Consider the following 19,896-nt stretch of genomic DNA (forward strand, 5'->3'; position numbering starts at 1 on the left):
CGTCCAATCCTCCCATTATATTTTTGCATGTAAACTTGTATTTATTTTCCAAAATATAAAACATTTACATTGTACATCAAAGTAATGATTCAAACATAGTGTTCTACTATTCTTAACTATTTCTATTCAAACACAGTGTGACTGTTTGGTCAGTGAAACATGTGAAACATTAGCATGAAAACAAGAACATAGGGCTCATTTTGGCATATCATGAAATAATCACTATAAAATTAAAGACTTTGAATGAGTATGGTAAGTAAGTGTAAGTAAGCACATTGTTTGGGTCTTTTCCTACCCAACACTTAAACTCTGTGTCCGTAAGCCAGTTATTATTGAAAGATGTCTGTTTTGAACTCATATTTGTTAATTTGTCATGCTAACAAGGAAGAGCCTGAAACAGAGTAATTTAATTATATTATCTGCCATCAAATCCCTTTATTAGATGATATAAAGAAACCGCAACACCTGAAACAAGGATAATAATCTATAGATTAGAATATAATGTCAGGTAAATTCTCTTTTCTGGTGTTATATTCCTACAATACAACAGAAATTACGTATTAGTCAGCTCTGGAGGCAAGGGTTGCAAAGCCTTTCAGTCTTTAGGCTGAATGATGTTCTAAGGTAAATAATGGGTATTATAATCACTAAGTTAACATATAATGCTTCTTAATATCACAGTTTACTGTTATTTGAATTTAATGCTTAACTGTGAGAGTGATAAAGTCAAATATTAAATGCCTAAAGACTGCCATAGCCAAGAAAGACCTTCAATGCGTATATTTTTCGACCTTTGAGATAATTTTTCCCTGACTTTTCCCTGACTTTTCAGGATTTTCATTTTTCACTGACCAAATTTCAAAATTCCCTGACAATTCCCTGACCTTGAAAAAATACCCAATTTCCCTGACTTTTCAAGTCCGCTGGCAACCCTGATTACCGCTGCTGAAATAAAACTGAAATTAGTAAATACAAATAAAATGTCCACGTTTTTATTTCACACAAATAAGCCTACAAGGATTACATAAAAAGAAATCACATTTAGTTTGTATTTTGAACAACCCCTCCTGAAAATGTCCGCACAGGACACCTGGAAAATGGATGATAAATGTATGAATTAAATGAAGTAACAGTTGCTTGAAAGGTCAACATCATATCAATAAAGACAGTTATTTGTCTTGAAAATTTTCTTTAATTTTACAAATCTGTATATCACATGCATTTCTCCAGATACATACGATTAAACTGAAATTTCTGTGATGTAACACAAAATCCCGGACTCCATATTATGGCTCATGTATGTACATATTTTTTTCACAATCGTCTTTATACATTCATTTCATTCATAGGAGCCTCTCGTCTTTATTAAATACCTCAATATTTTCATGGTGTACATAGGTAGAATGAACATATTGACTTTATGATGTTAACAAGGCTACACCAAGCCAACCGAGCAATTCCATTTTTTTTGCATTAGTTCGTCTTAAGACTTTGAATCATTAATATAAATAAATGTGTGACATTACAGCATAATTTTTTACTAGATTTTGGTTCTTAAAATGAAACAGAAAGCGCTTTTTTGTATTGATAATCCCAAAATATTCCCCATCCTAAATAGCAGAAAAAAACCCTCCCAAACCCAACCCCTGACTGCCACCCCAATGTCAATCTGCTTCCTCAGCTCCTTATTGAGAAAAGTTTCTGAATTATTTTAAGCCAATCAAAATAATATTAAGGTCAAAGGCATAAGACATTTCTTATTTGGTAAACTTTAAAGAGCATATATTTTTGAAGAATGGCACTGACCCCCCTGCTAGTGCCTCCATGCAGTTCTGGCTCATTGTCACAAAATAACATAATTATGATACACAATACTGTAATGTTTAAAAAAACATTAACTTCAACATCAAAGGATCCTGTTGGATTATAATCACCAAAATGAGATCAGGGCATCCATTGAGGTTGGATAACTTTAATAATCTCTGGGATAGGGTTAGATTGCTTATGGTCTTGCTGTGTGGAATTACCTTTAGTAAACATCTAACTTCTTGATGGCAGCACGCAGAACAGGTTATCAAAATTAAATTGCATTCAGAAACAGAAGTCATCGTCGCTAGGCAACCATATAGTATAAACCTCATTGTCACCGACTATTTTTTTCACAGTGAAAAAAACACTGTCGGAGGCTTTTGGGTTACTGGAAACATAACTACTTTTATTTAAGCCTAAGTTGTTAAGATTTTAGAATTTCACCTTAAAGGCCCATCCAAATGCCTTGAGAATGTCCTGCATTCTACTTACATCCATTTAAGAATTGATCACATGTATATAAACATTCAAATAATTATTTATGAAGATCGAAATTAGCTGTATCTTCTGCAATCAAGTATTTGTACTTATTAAAGAAATGAAGCTGACAACATACTTTTGAATAAAATAGCTGATATTTGTTACTTAGTCAGTTAAATGATGTCATGGAAATCCAATTGGAGCACAATATTGTAAAAACAATGACACCATACGTCATTGCGTGTTAAACAATGTGAACGTCAAGTTTTTTCAATATAAAGGACTCTACTTAGAGGCAAATGTAAATAAAAGTATATAAATACAGTACATCAATATTTACACGCACATGGTCTATGCAACATTATGTCTATCTTAATCTACAAGGTAACATTACATATACGATAAATCTCATCAAGCTCAGTACTATTATCTTCATGAAAGTCTACAAATGATGACCTGAAACTTACTTGCTCCCTCGGGTCGTACACCCTGCGCACGAATCCAAACAAGCTGGCTAGTTTGTTGTTTGACAGCTAATGTCCTCCGTTCTGGGCGTGTCTTTGAGAAGAAGATGGTCACAACTTTCCCGTTCTCCAGATCCCCAATCAAATGCATGGTCTGTGTGTCAGGGAGACCTTCTGTCCAACTCAAACTGGGCGCCGCCATTTTTATTCAGATCTTCGAACTTTTATTTTCGGCCACAATCCAGGTTTAAAGAATAACACAAGATTGACACGTGTTTGAGACAAGTGCTAAGTCATTGTTGATTGATATTGCGACAGATGACACCTTAGCTCACCATTTTCGACAAACTGTGCCACTTTTTTTCGGGTCAATAAACTTTCTTCCGGGTATAAAGAAATTATTATCAAGGGGGCTAACTCATTTAGGAAATATTTGGGCGAGTTCGACCAACCGCTCGGAAATGCTGACAGTATGGCAAGTTTAAAGTCAATATACGATATGTTTGAAGCAATGAGTTTCGATATTGCACCTTAGTCAAGATTTATTTAAGATATTTATTGCTGAGATTATATTTTTACAAGCCAGAATTATGTGTCGCAGAAATGGTTTTGATTCCGAAGCGATAATCGAATGTACCAATAAAGCGCGCACCTGGCCATTGGAAATATTGTGCCCTACTATTCAAACCACAATAAAGTCCTTGTTGGCGCGAGTTTTGAAATCTATTCTCTAAACAGTCATGACGTTCAAACTGATATGGTTTTTTTTATATAAAATGATTATATTAGGAATCAATAAATCCACGACCGTCACCGTGGCCTAGTGGTTAAAGCTGCACTCTCACAGATATGCCAATTTTACAACTTTTAAAAAAAAAATTGTCTTGGAAAGAGCATATTTTGGCGTAAATATCTGTAAACCAATGATGAAGGATTGCTGACAAAAAATCAGATCTCAGATTTTCATTTTTCCTTTCAAAAATTAATTTTTTATGGCTTAAACCGTTACTAACGGATTAAGAAAAATGCATAAAATATCAATTTTTGAACTTAAATAATAAAATCTGCGATCTATTGTTTTGTCAGCAGTCTTATATAACTGGTTTCCGTGGATTTTCGCAAAAATTGGCTCGTTCCAAGACAAAAAATAAGAAAGTTGTCAAAACGTTCAATCTGTGAGAGTGCAGCTTTAAGCGTCCGCCTACGGAGCGTGAGGTCGTGGGTTCGATCACCGGCAGGGTCATATCAAAAGACGTTAAAAGTTGGTACAAATAGCTCCCTTGCCTGGCGCTCGGCATTTAAAGGGTAGTGGAAAAGTGGTGTACTCAGTACTGGTTTAACCCAGGAAAGTTGTACCCCGTTTGTCGGTGCTTTACACCGAGCACGTGAACGAACCAAGGGATCTCTTCGAAAAAAGAGCTAGGGTGTAGCACCCGGATTTCCACTGTCTCTTCAGCGTGCTGTCCATTTAGCAAAAAACAAAGGACCCCGTTGGAAATAAATGCTTACACTTTCACGGGTTATCCTTGACCACAAGGTCTAAAGAAATACACACATTGGTTTATTATATACTCAGGCTGGTGGTTGAATCAGTCAGAGATGGCTAGTGATGAAAAATATTATCATAATATATACCTAACATGGTCCCCAAAATCGTTTCTAGTGTTAGATCTACAAGCATTTTGTTCATATTTCAAATGAACATCTTGTTTCGATATCAGACCTTATTAGGTGCGGATACAAGGTGCGGACAGGTCCCTTTTAGCATCTGTATTTGTGAATGCGCTTGGTTATAACTACGGTCATCAAACCAACACTTTTTCACATTGGTGCAAAGTAAACTAACACGTACTTATGTACCAATAACTAGAATATACGGATGTATCGGTCCCTCTGATTAATTGTCCAAATAAGGGTGCTTCAATGATTTGGTGCTAGATTGGGCACAAATTCGGAAATTCGACCTCCCTAATCCCCCTGTCTCCTCCCTCCATAGCCCAGTTCCCTTCTCCATCTTCCACCCACTCATCCCCTCTCTCTTCTCCATCCATCACACCATCTCTCTTCCCCCTCCCTCATCCCTACCCTCCCCGCCTCCTTCAACGCCTGTCTCTTTTCCCACTCTCATATCCCTATCTCCTCCCTCCATAGCCCCGTTCCCTTCCAGTCCATACCCCACCCACTCATCCCCTCTCTCTTCTTCATCCCTCATCCGGCCCTACCCTCCCCCGCCTCTCTCATCGCCTGTCTCTTTTCCCACTCTGATATCACTCTCTCCTTCCTCCCTAACCCCGTTCCCTTCCAGCCCATCTCCCACCCACTCATCCCCCTCTCTTCTTCATCCCTCATCCGGCCCTACCCTCCCCCGCTTCTCTCATCGCCTGTCTCTTTTCCCACTCTCATATCCCTTTCTCCTTCCTCTATAGCCCCATTCCCTTCCAGTCCATCTCCCACCCACTCATCCCCTCTCTCTTCTTCATCCCTCACACCATCCCTCTTCTCCCTCCCTCATCCCTACCCTTCCCCGCCTCTCTCATCGCCTGTCTCTTTTCCCACTCTCATATCCCTCTCTCCTTCCTCCCTAACCCCGTTCCCTTCCAGTCCATCTCCCACCCACTCATCCCCTCTCTCTTCTTCATCCCTCATCCGGCCCTACCCTCCCCCGCTTATCTCATAGCCTGTCTCTTTTCCCACTCTCATATCTCTTTCTCCTTCCTCCCTAGCCCCGTTCCCTTCCTGTTCATCTCCCACACACTCATCCCCTCTCTCTTCTCGATCCCTCATCCGGCCCTACCCCCCCCCCCCCCCGCTCCTCTCATAGCCTGTCTCTTTTCCCGATCTCATACCCCTCTCTCCTTCCTCTATAGCCCCATTCCCTTCCAGTCCATCTCCCACCCACTCATCCCCTCTCTCTTCTTCATCTCTCACCCCATCCCTCTTCTCCCTCCCTCATCCCTACCCTTCCCCGCCTCTCTCATCGCCTGTCTATTTTCCCACTCTCATATCCCTCTCTTCTCACTCCAAAACCCCGTTCACGTCCAGTCCATCTCCAACCCACTCATCCCCTCTCTCTTGGTCATCCCTCATCCCATCTCTCTTCTCCCTCCCTCAACCCTACCCTCCCCGCTTCCCGCATCGCCGGACTCTTTTCCCACTCTCACATCCCTCTATTCTCCCATCAATTTTGCTATTTCATAGTTCAACAATATCAAGCCAAGGACCATAAATGTGTACATTAAATTCGTGTATTCGTCAAATTAGCGGAAAAAGTTAAAAGTACTATACTTTGGCATTTTCCCCTTTTATATGCGTATCCCTTTAGCGTGATTTATTTCATTGCCGTCACTTTAATTTATTTCGGCGAAGATGACATTTAGAAATATTAAACGTCGATGATACCTTACTTTGCTGGCTCTTTAATGACATTCCCTATGGATTTTTTAATGATACCATAGGGTATTAGTCAGCTATGGTATAACGTCATTATACCAAAACGGATATCTATTTCGTTCACAATCACATAAAAAATGATAAAATGTAGAAAACTAGTGACAATGCGCTTCCAACTTGAATGCCGTTGTTCTGGATTTGGCCGATATTAAGAGAAAGCAGTATAAATACTATTTATACTGCTTTCTCTTAATATCGGCCACCTTCTAAACGATCACGTGCTATTTATTTGTTTTGAAAACGTGTTTCTATATAATAAATAGAAACACGTTTTCAAAACAAATAAATAGCACGTGATCGTTTATTATAACTTTATATCATGCTAAGGGATAAGGGAACGTGTCCACGAAAAAAATGTTTTAAGTATTAAGCCTGCCTTCAGAAGTTTATCTTACGGAATATTTAACCACATCTTTTTTAAAATATCTTTGTTAAAACAAGACACTTTTAAGGAAAAGGGGAGGTAGAATAAAAAGTGTGACAGGGAAAAAAGAGAAGAGGAGGCCAAGGGAGAAAAAATAAGAGGAGGCCAAGGGAGAAAAGAGAAGAGGAGGCTAGGGGAGAAAAGAGAAGAGGAGGCTAGGGGAGAAAAGAGGAGAGGAGGCTAGGGGGGGGGGGGGAGAGGAGAGGAGGCTAGGGGAGAAAAGAGGAGAGGAGGCTAGGGGGGAAAAGAGGAGAGGAGGCTAGGGGAGAAAAGAGAAGAGGTGGCTAGGGGAGAAAAGAGAAGAGGTGGCTAGGGGGAACATAGGAGAGGTGGCTAGGGGAGAAAAGAGAAGAGGAGGTTATGGGAAGAAAAGAAGAGAGGGGGTAAGGGGAAAAAGGAGAAGAGGAGGCTAGGGGAGAAATAATGAGAATGGGCTAGGGGAGAAAAGAGGAGAGGAGGCTAGGGGGGGGGGGAAAGAGGAGAGGAGGCTAGGGGAGAAAAGAGGAGAGGAGGCTAGGGGAGAAAGGAGAAGAGAAGGCTAAGGGAGAAAAAAGGAGAGGGGGCTAGGAGAGAAAAGAGTAGAGGAGGCCAGGGTAGAAAAGGGGAGAGGAGGCTAGGGGAGAAAAGAGGAGTGGAAACTAGGGGAGAAAACAGGAGAGGAGGTTAGGGGAGAAAAGAGGAGAGGAGGCTAGGGGAGAAAGGAGGAAAGAAGGCTAGGGGAGAAAAAAGGATAGGGGGCTAGGAGAGAAAAGAGAAGAGGAGGCCAGGGTAGAAAAGATGAGAGGAGGCTAGGGGAGAAAATAGGAGAGGTGGCTAAGGGAGAAAATGGGAGAGGAGGCTAGGGGAGAAAAGGGGAGTGGAAACTAGGGGAGAAAAGAGGAGAGGAGGTTAGGGGAGAAAGGAGGAGAGGTGAATAGGGGAGAAAAGTGGAGAGAAGCTAGGGGAGAAAAGAGGAAAAAATGCTAGGGGAGAAAAGAGGAGAGGAGGTTAGGGGAGAAAAGAGGAGCGGAGTTTAGGTGAGAAAGGAGGAGAGGTGGCTAGGGGAGAAAAGTGGAGAGAAGCTAGGGTTGAAGTGAGGAGAGGATGCTAGGGATATAGAGAGAGGAGGAGGCTAGGGGAGAAGAGGATGTGAGGCTAGGGGAAAAGAGGAGAGGAGACAGGGGAGAAAAGAAGAGGAGAGGAGGCTAGTGGAGAAAAGTGGAGTGGAGGCTAGGAGAGAAGTGAGGAGAAGAGGAAGGGAGGCTAGGGGAGAAAAGAGAAGAGGAGGCTAGGGGAAAAGAGTGGAGAGGAGGCTAGGGGAGGAAAGAGTAGGGGAAAAGAGATGGGAGGAAGCTAGGGGAGAAAAGGAGGGAAGGCTAGGTGTTAAAAGAGAAGAGGAGAGGAGAAGAATGGAGAGGAGGCTAGGGGAGGAAAGAGTAGAGTACGCGGGGGGAGAAGGCTAGGGAAGGAGGCTAGGGGAGGAAAGAGTAGAGGAAGCTAGGGGAGAAGAGAGGGAAGGAGGCTAGGGGAGAAGAGGAGGGGAGGCTAGGGGAGAAAAGAGAAGAGGAGAGGAGAGGAGAAGAGTGGAGAGGAGGTTAGGGGAGGAAAGAGGAGAGGACGCAAGGGGAGAATAGTGGAGAGGAGGCTAGGGGAGAAGAGGAGAGGAGGCTAGGAGAGAAAAGTGGAGAGGAGGCTAGATAAGAAAAGTGGAGAGGAGACTAGATGAGAAAAGAAGAGAGGAGAAGAGAGGAGAGGAGAAGAGGGGATAAAAGAGGAGAGGACGCTAGGGGAGAAAAGTGGAGAGGAGGCTAGGGGAGAAAAGAGGAGAGGACGCTAGGGGAGAAAAGAGGAGAGGATGCTAGGGGAGAAAAGAGGAGAGGACGCTAGGGGAGAAAAGAGGAGAGGACGCTAGGGGAGAAAAGAGGAGAGGAGGCTAGGGGAGAAAAGAGGAGAGGACGCTAGGGGAGAAAAGAGGAGAGGATGCTAGGGGTGAAAAGAGGATAGGAGGCTAGGGGAGAAAAGTGGAGAGGACGCTAGGGGAGAAAAGAGGATAGGAGGCTAGGGGAGAAAAGAGGAGAGGACGCTAGGGGTGAAAAGAGGATAGGAGGCTAGGGGAGAAAAGTGGAGAGGACGCTAGGGGAGAAAAGAGGAGAGGATGCTAGGGGTGAAAAGAGGATAGGAGGCTAGGGGAGAAAAGTGGAGAGGACGCTAGGGGTGAAAAGATGATAGGATGCTAGGGGGGGGGGGGGAAGGAGAGGACGCTAGGGGAGAAAAGTGGAGAGGAGGCTAGGGGAGAAAGGGGAAGGGATGGTGAAGGTAGAAGAGAGAGGGATGATCGAGGAAACAAAGAGGGATGAATGAGGGAGAAAATACAGGGGCGAGGGAGGGAACGTTTATTTGGCAAGCATTCAGTCAAGTCAAGTCAAGTAAAAAAGACAAGTCAAGCAGAGTCAAGTCAAGTCAGTCATAACATTATACTTATTGATCATTTCATCATTTAATTTATGTGACTGTTTTAAATAGAGAAATCGATCGTCGTACTTTAAGGCGAGTTACAAAATTCAACACATACACAATTAATTTCAAAATGTGCATAACAATAATTGTTAAAAACGAAAATAAATTACTTGAATTATGTATTTTAAAATAATTGACCAGCGAAATTAAATGTTTTCACATTCAATTGATTTAGTACAAATTGATTTGAGTACAAATGGTTCAAGCATATTCAATTTGGACGTGCATTTCATTTTTTTTATTTTTATATTGGCATTGAAATTGTTATGTACATGTATTTTGTCAATCCCTGTACCGAAAATATTTCCATTATTTCTGCAAATTGTTTCCATTTCTATACAGCATGTAATTGTCATGATTTATTCCGGATGTTGTAAATTTGCATGTGATGTAACTATTATAGTTTCATGTCGACTACACGCTTTTATTTTATTTAATTAGAATGTCCAAGTCACGTGTTTTGCCTCAAGTCAAAGAATAACTTGGCCAAGCTTTCTGTGATAATGATGGGCAGTATATTGGAACGCTCTAGTCTCATTGTCCCGAAGACATTTAAAAGGAACTGTGTCACAGATTGGCACCATTTTTTTTTCTGTAACAAATCTCAGGACAATTATCGGACAATTGTGTCGGAGACCGGATTCGAACCCGCGTCGCCAAAATTGAAGTCCATCGTTTAACTTACTGAGCTATTTGGGCTTATTCTAATTGGGTGACATAATAAAGCTATAGGCCTACCTCGGTAATATTACATGATAAAACCGACTAGCCAATCACGCATAAGGAATGAATTCTACCTGGTAGACATACCCAGTAATCTTTTTTAATGGAAAAATACGAAATAACTGCTAAACTTAAATAAATTGTCAACTATGTGGAACTTCATTTAGTATGTTTCAATGCAATTACACATCGATGCCAAGTTTATGTCAGTTTTCGACAATTTTCTTTTCCCCCCCCGCTATTTTATCATACGTGAGACAGCCCCTTTAAACTCCGGGCGTAGATTTGATAAATACCATAGGGCTGTTGCAATTTCTGATAAACAGGTTTAAAGACTCGCAAACCGATGTAAACAAGCAAGAAAGTGGCAGTAATTCCTTAAATAACCTTTTTTAGAGAAAAGAAAGAAAAACATTTCTTAGCCTATTAAAGAATATCCTACTTTCTGCTTCTACACGTGTTAAATATTTTAGATTTGCTTGTGTTTTAACGATGCAATCCTTGGCCAAAATATTAACTCGATTTTGTAGAACGATGCAACGCTGCGTGCGCCGTTATTCTTTGTATTGTACACATTTCTTAGTCATAAGTAATAGTTAAGAAATCAGACATGCTTTTAAAAGTTAGTTTTGCACATTACTTTCATAAAACGAATTGTTCGCTGAATGCTATTTTAGTTTTTTCAATAAATATCAAGAATTTTCAAGAAATGCTATTGAAAACGTGAATGTAATATGTGCTGCCGTTAACGTGAACTTATTCTTATCTAAATACAGCTGACTATGTTTAATCGGTATGCTTAACAAACTTATCATAACATACTTATTTTATTCTAGTTTAAAGTTTGTATTACTCTCTCATTTGTGACGAGAATGTATACAACCTAAAACTCTTATTCATGATATAAATTTACATCAATTTGATCGATTTGAAAATGTTCAATTTATGTTGCCTGAAGGCCATCAAATGGGACTTCCAAATACTCATTGTCCCTGTGAAGTTTCACCAAATGTTTACAAAGATGGATAAATTAAATGGATAAAGTAACAGATAAAGGTTCAAAGTTGATAAACGATTAAGTGTACATTAGCACGTAGTTCAGTCATTTCTTGACTTTTCTTTTTACCGGGGGATGTACATGGAACGGAGTTGGCTGTAGAATATCTTGTCTTCCATTGGAATGTATTCATCACTGCATCAATTGAATTTGTCCACATTTTGTCAACATTTGCTGAAACATAAGGGGGTTGACTCCGTCTTTTACAGAGGGACGATGGATAATTTGGACGTACCACCATGGCGGCTAACCTAGAACATAAATTTAACATTTTAAAATCAATCAAATGGATGGATAAACATTCATTTCATGAAAGAAATATCATTTGGAATAATAGTTCAATGTTAAATGCATTATCGTCACAGTTGAGAGAGTAGTTCAAACTAATTATTAAATAAAATATGCAATGTTATGCGAAGAATTCACGTTAACAACAGCATATATAAGATTCACGTTAACAACAGCCTTTCTTGAAATATCGATTTTTTGTTCACATTTTACATGATTTTTTTTTTTGTTTTTTGGTGTTTGACCCAGTAAGTGTGAACGAATCTTTTTGACATTGGCCGACCTTGTATTCACATAGCTGCGAATTAAACTAGACCTGTACAGTATAAAGAGAATACACAGTTTTCCTGAAACAATGGAGTCAGAGATACGCACCGTGTCTTTGGAACGCCCTCCCTCAAAACATCAATATATACATGGTTTAAATATGGCAAGAGGAGTTTAGAATTTTGCCTATTTTTACTTTAGAAAAAAGTATTCAGGTGAAATATATTAATACTTTTTACTCCGGTATTGAATAAAAAAGTTCCTTTGGACAATTAACTGTGGGGAGCACCGGTTGCGTCCAACCCTTAAATCCGTTCGAGCCACATCACGGTGTCCAAAAGTTACTGATCCACTCAAAAACAATAGATAGTAAACACTTCCGATTCCCCGTATGCCTATCAAATTGGCTTTGTAGAATCACCGACCGTTCTCGTCCACTCCTTTCCGATGTCCAACTCCGACCGTATCCTTTAATAGTTTTTGTCATGCATCGTTTATTGAGCATGTGATATTCATTTCTGTTACATATGACAACCGAATAAGAATTTTGATGCTAGAAACACTTCTTTGGATATGTTAAATTGACTATTGTACAATGCTTTGATCTTCACAGTTCCAAGTACTGGGAACGGCTAATGAATGAACAAGCGGCACACCTAATTTTAATAGCCATTTGAACACACAGAAAATATAATATAGTTATTTTGTTAATTTTAAAGATACCCTGGTGGTTAGCGTGTCATCACGTTGTTCTGTCTTCTACTGGTATTTGTAAACATATTTTGTTTCTATAAGCGTAAAAGCTTTTAAAATAGGTTTTTCAAATAGCTCTTTAACATGTGACAATGAAGTAATTACTCTGAAATGTACGCTTTATATAAATGGGATCTAACACGTGTCGTCATATAACGTGTCGACACATTTGTACCAAACGAGTTCAGGAGATGTAGTAAGTGAGCATGTTTAAATGCAATAAAAGAAACAAACGTTTTTAAGAATGTTTTACAGGAACCCTAGAGGACGATTTCCTCTCATGATTTAGATGCCAATGAACTACTTCCTTTAAATAAATGTTTATCATAAAAGAGAAAAATGAGAAATAAACGTATGCCATGGTAGAATACTACCAACAAAGCAATTATTTTATAAAAAATGTTTACAAACATGTGGGGTGATATATATGTTATCCAATCATACACGTGTGTAATACAAACATATAGAGATGCAAGCGAATGGCAAAATTGTTATCCGTGTATTCGGTAATTCTTTGATCGAATATTCGAATACCAAAATGAATCTTATTTATATCCCTGGCCTTTTTACCCTTCATCGTAGACTGTACCTGGCTACATTGTACTTCCCCAAGCAACGGACTCTCTTTTACCCTTCATCGTAGACTGTACCCGGCTACATTGTACTTCCCCAAGCAACGGACTCTCTTTTATCCCCAAATAAGCCTCTGAAATTTCCAAGTTTCGGAAGAAATCCCAATAAAGAGCAATTCATTTCGATATGTTTTAATAAAAACCCGCATAATTTCAATTCCACTACATTCTTATTTGTAAACAAGGCAAATTTGGTAGCTTTCCGGTGAATGGCGTTGTTGTTGTTGTTGTTGTTGTTGAGTAGTTTATAAATGTCTGCCCGCGCTCTATAATAGCTGCATTATGTCTTGACCCCCGCCTGATCGCCAAGTGTTACTTAAACAAAATGTTGAAGCCAAAAAGGGAGTTTTGCCCCCACCGGTTGATGGCATATTCGCTTAACGAGTAATTTTGTACCCAAAATGCCCCGAGAGTGGTCCCACAGCTCTGACTATTGCATATGGATTCAGATCTCAAGTCTTATATAGTTGTTATTTAGAAATTTGATATTACGTGTATCTTAAAACCCATTAACTTGCGAATATAGATATAACAAATACACCCCTAAATCTTTCTACTGAGTGAAACAATATGTAAAGCTTTCAATTAGTTGAAGGTTTTAAAAATTCTGCTAATGCATTTTCGAACTTTGTTGTTTATTGATGATGTTTGTGAGTTGGCAAAACAAATTTCGTCAACGTCAACCAAGGAAAATATTGAAATTTGAAATATAGCAAAACTCAAGGGGCCAGGACGTAATTTTGTTTCATGCAAACATTTAGAATGAAAAGAACCGATTCTGATACCAACTTTTGCCTTGTAAGTGGACTTTTTCTTTAAATCTTGAAAAATGTATGCGTCCAGTATGTTACGAAAAACATATTCTTCGATCGACATCTTAGTTTGGTATCATAACTTTAAAAATAAAAAAAAGTTATTGAACAGATTGTGGCTTAAAAGGCAATGTTTACAAAAAAAGTGTTTATTTTATCCACAATATTTTCGTATTTTCTCGGCAAATATGGCATATCTGTGTATGTTGTTACTGTGCTTGCATGTATATATTCATATTTTCCAAACTTCATGGTTATTACTCGACGGTACATGTTTCCACGCCGATTTTTGCACCTTAACCCCCATTATGTTTAGTGCAAGCACATTAACCACATTTTGGAGGAAATGAAAACAAACTTCTGCACAATTGTTTAGCCTTGAGAGGATACGCTTTTAGGTCTGAGAATCGCTAATGTTAATGAGTCTATCAGTTTGGTATGAAAAATGAAAAGTAGAAGCACCCAATTCTGTGATAGCAGAAGGGTGCATATGCTGGACTACACGAGACGATATTTGATCATTTTGAAAAATAAATCATTGTAAATCATTTCGTTTTAAGCTGGCTTGGTATAATTCACATATCAGTATGTATTGACCTCACGTATGGACTCGTCCAATCTGTCACATGATGCTCCGGGAGGTGGTATACATTGCGGGTGGGTGTGTAAGCTTATTAATACTCGCACTCGAGCCTTGCCAATTCGGCGAGTGCTCCGTTAAGATTGTTAGTCTCTTAAGGTTGTTGGAGCATAGTGCACAGACAGAATGTAACCCTGGTTAGAGCTACCCTGGTTCTTTAACGTGCACCAGTGTATAGCACTGTCACACGGGACCCCCATTTAACGTCCCTCCCGGAAGACGATTAGTATTTTTTCGTGATGCGACGGGGAATCGAACCTGCGACCCCTGGATTGATAGTGTTACCACCAGACCGCGGATCCGCCGTAGTATACATTGCAGGTTCAGGTCAGCCTTATGTAGTCTGGTTGTTGCCGCCGACCTAGATCGATAGTCAGTTAGCGGAACAAAAGATGTGGCAGGCATGCCTGGTTACGTGGTCTCTCTGGGTGAGCGGTAAAGCAATGATTCTGGAGAACTGAGGGAAGTTCGTGAGTCAATCGCTAGTACTATCGTTGACGCGAATTCGCCTTCTTTTTGTATTGGCGAGCTGCTCATGTTTATGATTATGCTACAATTAATGATCTTCGAATTGGCAAACAACTAGTTGTCTAGATAAATCGGAAACGTTCTCTGCTTCGTTCTTATCCTCGTGTTTCTTTGAATACAATGTTCCTGAATATTTAAATGCTACTGGTGGCATGATCTAAATTAGGTTATCTACAACCAGTCAAGTTGATTCCCCACCTTTAAGACGATATGATCAAAAGAAAGGAACAAAACACATGAACTGACTTGACTTGATTAATACCAGACAAATGTATATAAAACTATTGGTTAATCAAAAGTACGTAGACACTTAATTGTCTCCATTTTTAGACTACACTTGCCATGTTTATCTCGTAGAATGAATATGTATGTCATACGCAATATGCAAGCTGATGGGGTCAAGCATTCATGCGGTCAATAGGCGCGGACATACCTTTATAACTCTAAATCAACGTCAACTACGCCAAATGAAGCAAATTAGACTATAATGAGTTAATTACCATTCAATTTGCTATTCCTATTGTAAGCAGTCGACCTTTCAATATCAAACACGTATTGTCGTTTCTTAAATGATCTGTGAGGTAGTTTCTCGCCAAAACCTGCAGCAAAGTTAACTTCTAATTACTTTATTCATTCCTATGGAAGACGGTTGACCTTTCACTTCTATGTCCTCACTGGCCTGTGAGGTTATGTACCTCGCCTAGACCACAGAGAGCGATACAAAATGTTCACACTCATTTGAATAATTGAGATCTTGTTTTCTGACTTTATATAGACATCATAATAGAGAAAAATCAGAAATAGGCTACTATATATGGCGTCTCAATGAATGTATGTTATTATATTGAGGAAAAGAAATCGAAAACACAAAAACGCTTTCTTATCCGTATGCTTAAATCAAGCGTACTTGTAAGTACTTAACCTGCACCATTAGTGGGATGGTATATACTATGTCCTCATTTAGGGTTTGTGCAAGCATTTGGTTCTAGAAAAGAATATACGCTGCTGGTGTTCTTCAGTTGATTAGATGTTACATTCAAAATACAGATAATATATTTTTCCAGAGCATTTTGATTATTTGTGAGCTTCACTTATCGTTCCAATAGTAAAGTTCATAGCTAATTCTTAGTCAGGTTTTCACTTTACTTTTGGATAAAGTACATTGGATTAGTAATGACATTAGATGAACATGACAATACTCAGATGGAACTTAAATAAATAAAAGGGATTTAGTCGTCGCCATTATTCTAAAGTACAAGCAGCTAATGGAAATATTACTGTGTATATTTTAATGACACTGGTTATGATGTCTGTAATGTGCCATGTAATTTTCAGTTTATGTTCCTGAACCCTATTTGAGAGTGCTTCCTTTGGTTTTGTCTATATCGGAACGATAACAAGTAGGCGGAGCTACACCATTCAGTAACTTCAGGTATATTACAACGCTATTCGCGTTTACTGCACCATATTACTAACGGTTGCCTTTATTGGTACAAAATAGTTTCATGATTGAAACAATGAAAGTCGTGATTGAAATTAAGATTATACTTTTAATAACTCGGGTAATAGGTCCAGTAACTTGAACTTGAAACTGCATTTTGAGAGTGAAAAAAAGCTCCATGAACAAGGCTTTTTCATTTTGAATTTAGAATATTTATTACTCAGTCAAACGCAAATATAAGGATTTATGATAAGAAATTGGGCACTCTGCAGAAACGATTTTTTAGGTCCAGAATTTGTAAAAAATGTCTATATTTAAAAGAAAATCTTTTTGCGGGAGTATTTAATTACCAATATGAAGCTTCTAATACAATTTTATTTTCATGGCACCCAGAAACACATGTATGCAATTTGTTTATTGGTGAAATATAATTGTAGCCGTGAAAAAGGCACCCTCAGTTATCAATAATGATCTTGGAAACCACAGGTACACACATACGATCAATACAAATCAATACATATATATGCATGTTTGCACCAGGGCATTGACGGGTAGACGGGTAACCGCTGGCCGGGTTCGTTTTTGCGGGTACACTTTAAGTACCTGGTACCGACCCAAAAAGCACATGCATCTAATGTTTGGAATTTTTCATCCCCCCCCCCAAAAAAAAAAAAAAAATAAAAATAAAAATAAAATAAATAAATAAAATAAAAATGGCCAAGTTTACTTTTTATTTCAATTATGGAGAAATAAAGTAATAAAATACGCCAATGCACTATTTCGGAAAAGAAATCGTTAAAAAATAAAAAAAGGAAGTACCGCCAATCCCCATGCCAACACTTCAAAACAAAACAAATTTCGGTTCCGAGGGAGTGGCACAAGTCAAAAGGCCCCTACCATATACCTTAAATTGATTAAATATTCAGATGTCCAATAAGATTCAATAACACTATGAAACTACAAGGACAATCCAAGTAGCCAAACAGTTTACGATGACCCAGTTTAAATGCAAATGGTCATGCCCAACAAACACCAGGCGAGTTAAGTTGTTCCATTTCGGAATAGAAATAGTTGATTTCATAATTAGATATGCTTTTTAGATTCAATAACACTATGAAACTACAGGACCAACCCAAATAGCCAAACAATTAACGATGGCCCAGTTTAAATGCAAATGGTCATTCCCAACAAACACCAGGCGAGTTATGTTGTTCCATTTCGGAATAGAGATAGTTGATTTCATAATTAGATATGCTTTTTAGATTCAATAACACTATGAAACTACAGGACCAACCCAAATAGCCAAACAGTTAACGATGGCCCAGTTTAAATGCAAATGGTCATGCCCAACAAACACCAGGCGAGTTATGTTGGTCAATTTCGGAAGAGATATACCGTATTGCTGTCTAACCACAACCCATATTTTCAACCTGTCGCCAATAGTGGGAATTAATTATGACTTTTTGCAACTGACATGGTTCGTGCTTCTCTCAAAAATACATAATTAATATCACGGATTTCTAATCAGAGCCCAATGTACGTGCCAAGAACAGTAGCAAATAGCGGCTTATTCTTTATATAAGATCAAGAAGCATAATGACTGATTTTACCTGCATCATAGAGATAGCTGGGATCTAAATTACAGCAATCTTTTATCAACGATTTTTTTGTCTCGTGTGACGAAGTTGGTATTGACAATAACTACTTGAATCTATTCTCTCTTTATTTTACAGACTTAGCTTTAAGATTTGCCCCTTAGTTATAAATTGTCCATTGCAAACAGTTCCAAAACGCAGTTGACGGTAATCACTTATAATTATAAAGGTAAATATAAGCTTATTGTTTATGTCGTTAATATAAATTGAAGTCAAATGTCAATTAATTATATAGATAGTTCAAAAAAGGTTATATGCCAATGGTGGTTAAATGTATTAAGAAGATTTTCAATATGTCCTACATCTTCCGGTTTTAAATCTGCAGTTGTTTTTAATTCATCGTTAATATTCGGGAGTCACATAAATAGTCCTATCACTTTGGTTTCAACTCTTGGACTGTGTGTTTTATTGTAACTTCGAGGATTAATAACATTAATTGAAACTGACCTTGAATATTACTTGAGGAGTATCTGCGACTTGTTATTTGTGGAGTGTCTAGACAATGTAATGACTACTTCCCGGATGCAAAACATATACCCATAATAGGTACATTTTCACAGAAGCAAAATCCGCGGGAAAAGGTTCTAAGGTGTAGAGGTCTAACGTGCCAGTTGGTATAACGACACATTATAGAAACGTCGGTTTAGGGACATGGCACCAGGCGAATTTTGTAGGTTAGGTTAAACATTAACCATGTCACTTTTGATTCCTATTAATGATTTTTTAAACTAATTATTTGCAAATCAGTTTTACTAATCACCAATAAACATACAAAGTAGTATGAAGGAAAAAAACTATATATATATATATATTGCCAATTGACAGCTCGAGAAGTAGCCCCACGTTACACACGTTTACTTGACATCAGAGTTTGTGCAGTTCAAATGAACAAAATATGGCACTTGGAATTCGTTGGCCAGTGCAATAAAAAGCCATGATGTTACTTTTTATTGTTTCATATTTGAAATAGTTCTATTCGTTTATGCGTTAATTCTCAAATCAGAACGATGACCAGTAGGCGGAGCAGACTTGCGTGCAAAATTAGCGTGCGTTTATTTTTCAACGATATTTTAATGTACGAACGCTACTTAATATGCGGTAAGGTCGGTAATAGATACAACACGGATACAATAGGGTTGTTATTACTTGGTTTTGATCCGGGATGTATTCGACTCGAGTTGATTTTTGCAGATTAGTATTGCACGGGGCGCAAGCGTTAAAATGAAATGAAGTATTTTTTGAACACTTCTATTATGTGCTATTGATGTAAAAATACGTAATTGATGTCATAATCGGGGATATGAACGTAGTTGGGCTGGTTAAAAAAGTATGCGTGGAGTCCTTCGACCCAACTGCGTTCAAACCTCGATAAGGACATCAATCACGCCATTAATTCCTTAAATAAATGTCAGTTTAATGACACACTATTTTTTTTTATAACGTCATTTTAACATCACGCACTGATTCTTGATATGACGTGATGTCAGCAATTTGGAATATGTTCGTATTTCACTGGCGTGATATACGCACTACCGTATATTTCGCGATATGTATTACGTGTGGATTTATGATGGGTATATAATAAAAAACTGTTACTACACATATTCCTTGTGATTTAAAGTATAAATAACTCGCACTTTGTGCTCTTTGTACTAGGGTACAAGATGTAGTAGATATAAAAAGTTAGATAAGGAATGCATAAAATTGAAATGAACCATGTCATACACGTTTCGCTCTCAACTATTTCTAAACATAATCAATTGAAAATTAATGAGATTGAATGTGTTCTTAAATATTCTTTTGTCAGATATTATTATTCTCTTGGTAGGTGCATGGCTAACCAGCAATTAACGTTCATGTATAAAAGGATAAAGTCCGTGCCTCCGTTAGTTCTCTTTGATCAATATAATCAAGGTGTTGTCAGGTAAGTGACTTTTTTTTAAAAGATAAAACATTATGGCAAATTGTGTAAGCATA

General features: G+C 38.4%; 1 protein-coding gene across 13 annotated transcripts in view; it reads right to left on the reverse strand.

Moving 5' to 3' along the window:
* The window catches only part of LOC128243840 (1-phosphatidylinositol 4,5-bisphosphate phosphodiesterase gamma-1-like), a 101,739-nt gene extending 98,582 nt beyond the window's left edge, over window positions 1-3,157 (reverse strand). For all 13 annotated transcript variants that reach the window (XM_052961819.1, XM_052961818.1, XM_052961817.1 and 10 more), the window contains exon 1: window positions 2,757-3,157. In XM_052961819.1, coding sequence (XP_052817779.1) covers window positions 2,757-2,955 — 199 coding nt within the window. In that variant the 5' untranslated portion in view covers window positions 2,956-3,157. The remainder of the gene's footprint in view (window positions 1-2,756) is intronic.
* Window positions 3,158-19,896: the final 16,739 nt, after the last annotated feature.

Source organism: Mya arenaria, chromosome 8, assembly GCF_026914265.1.
Source record: "Mya arenaria isolate MELC-2E11 chromosome 8, ASM2691426v1".
NCBI lineage: Eukaryota > Metazoa > Mollusca > Bivalvia > Myida > Myidae > Mya > Mya arenaria.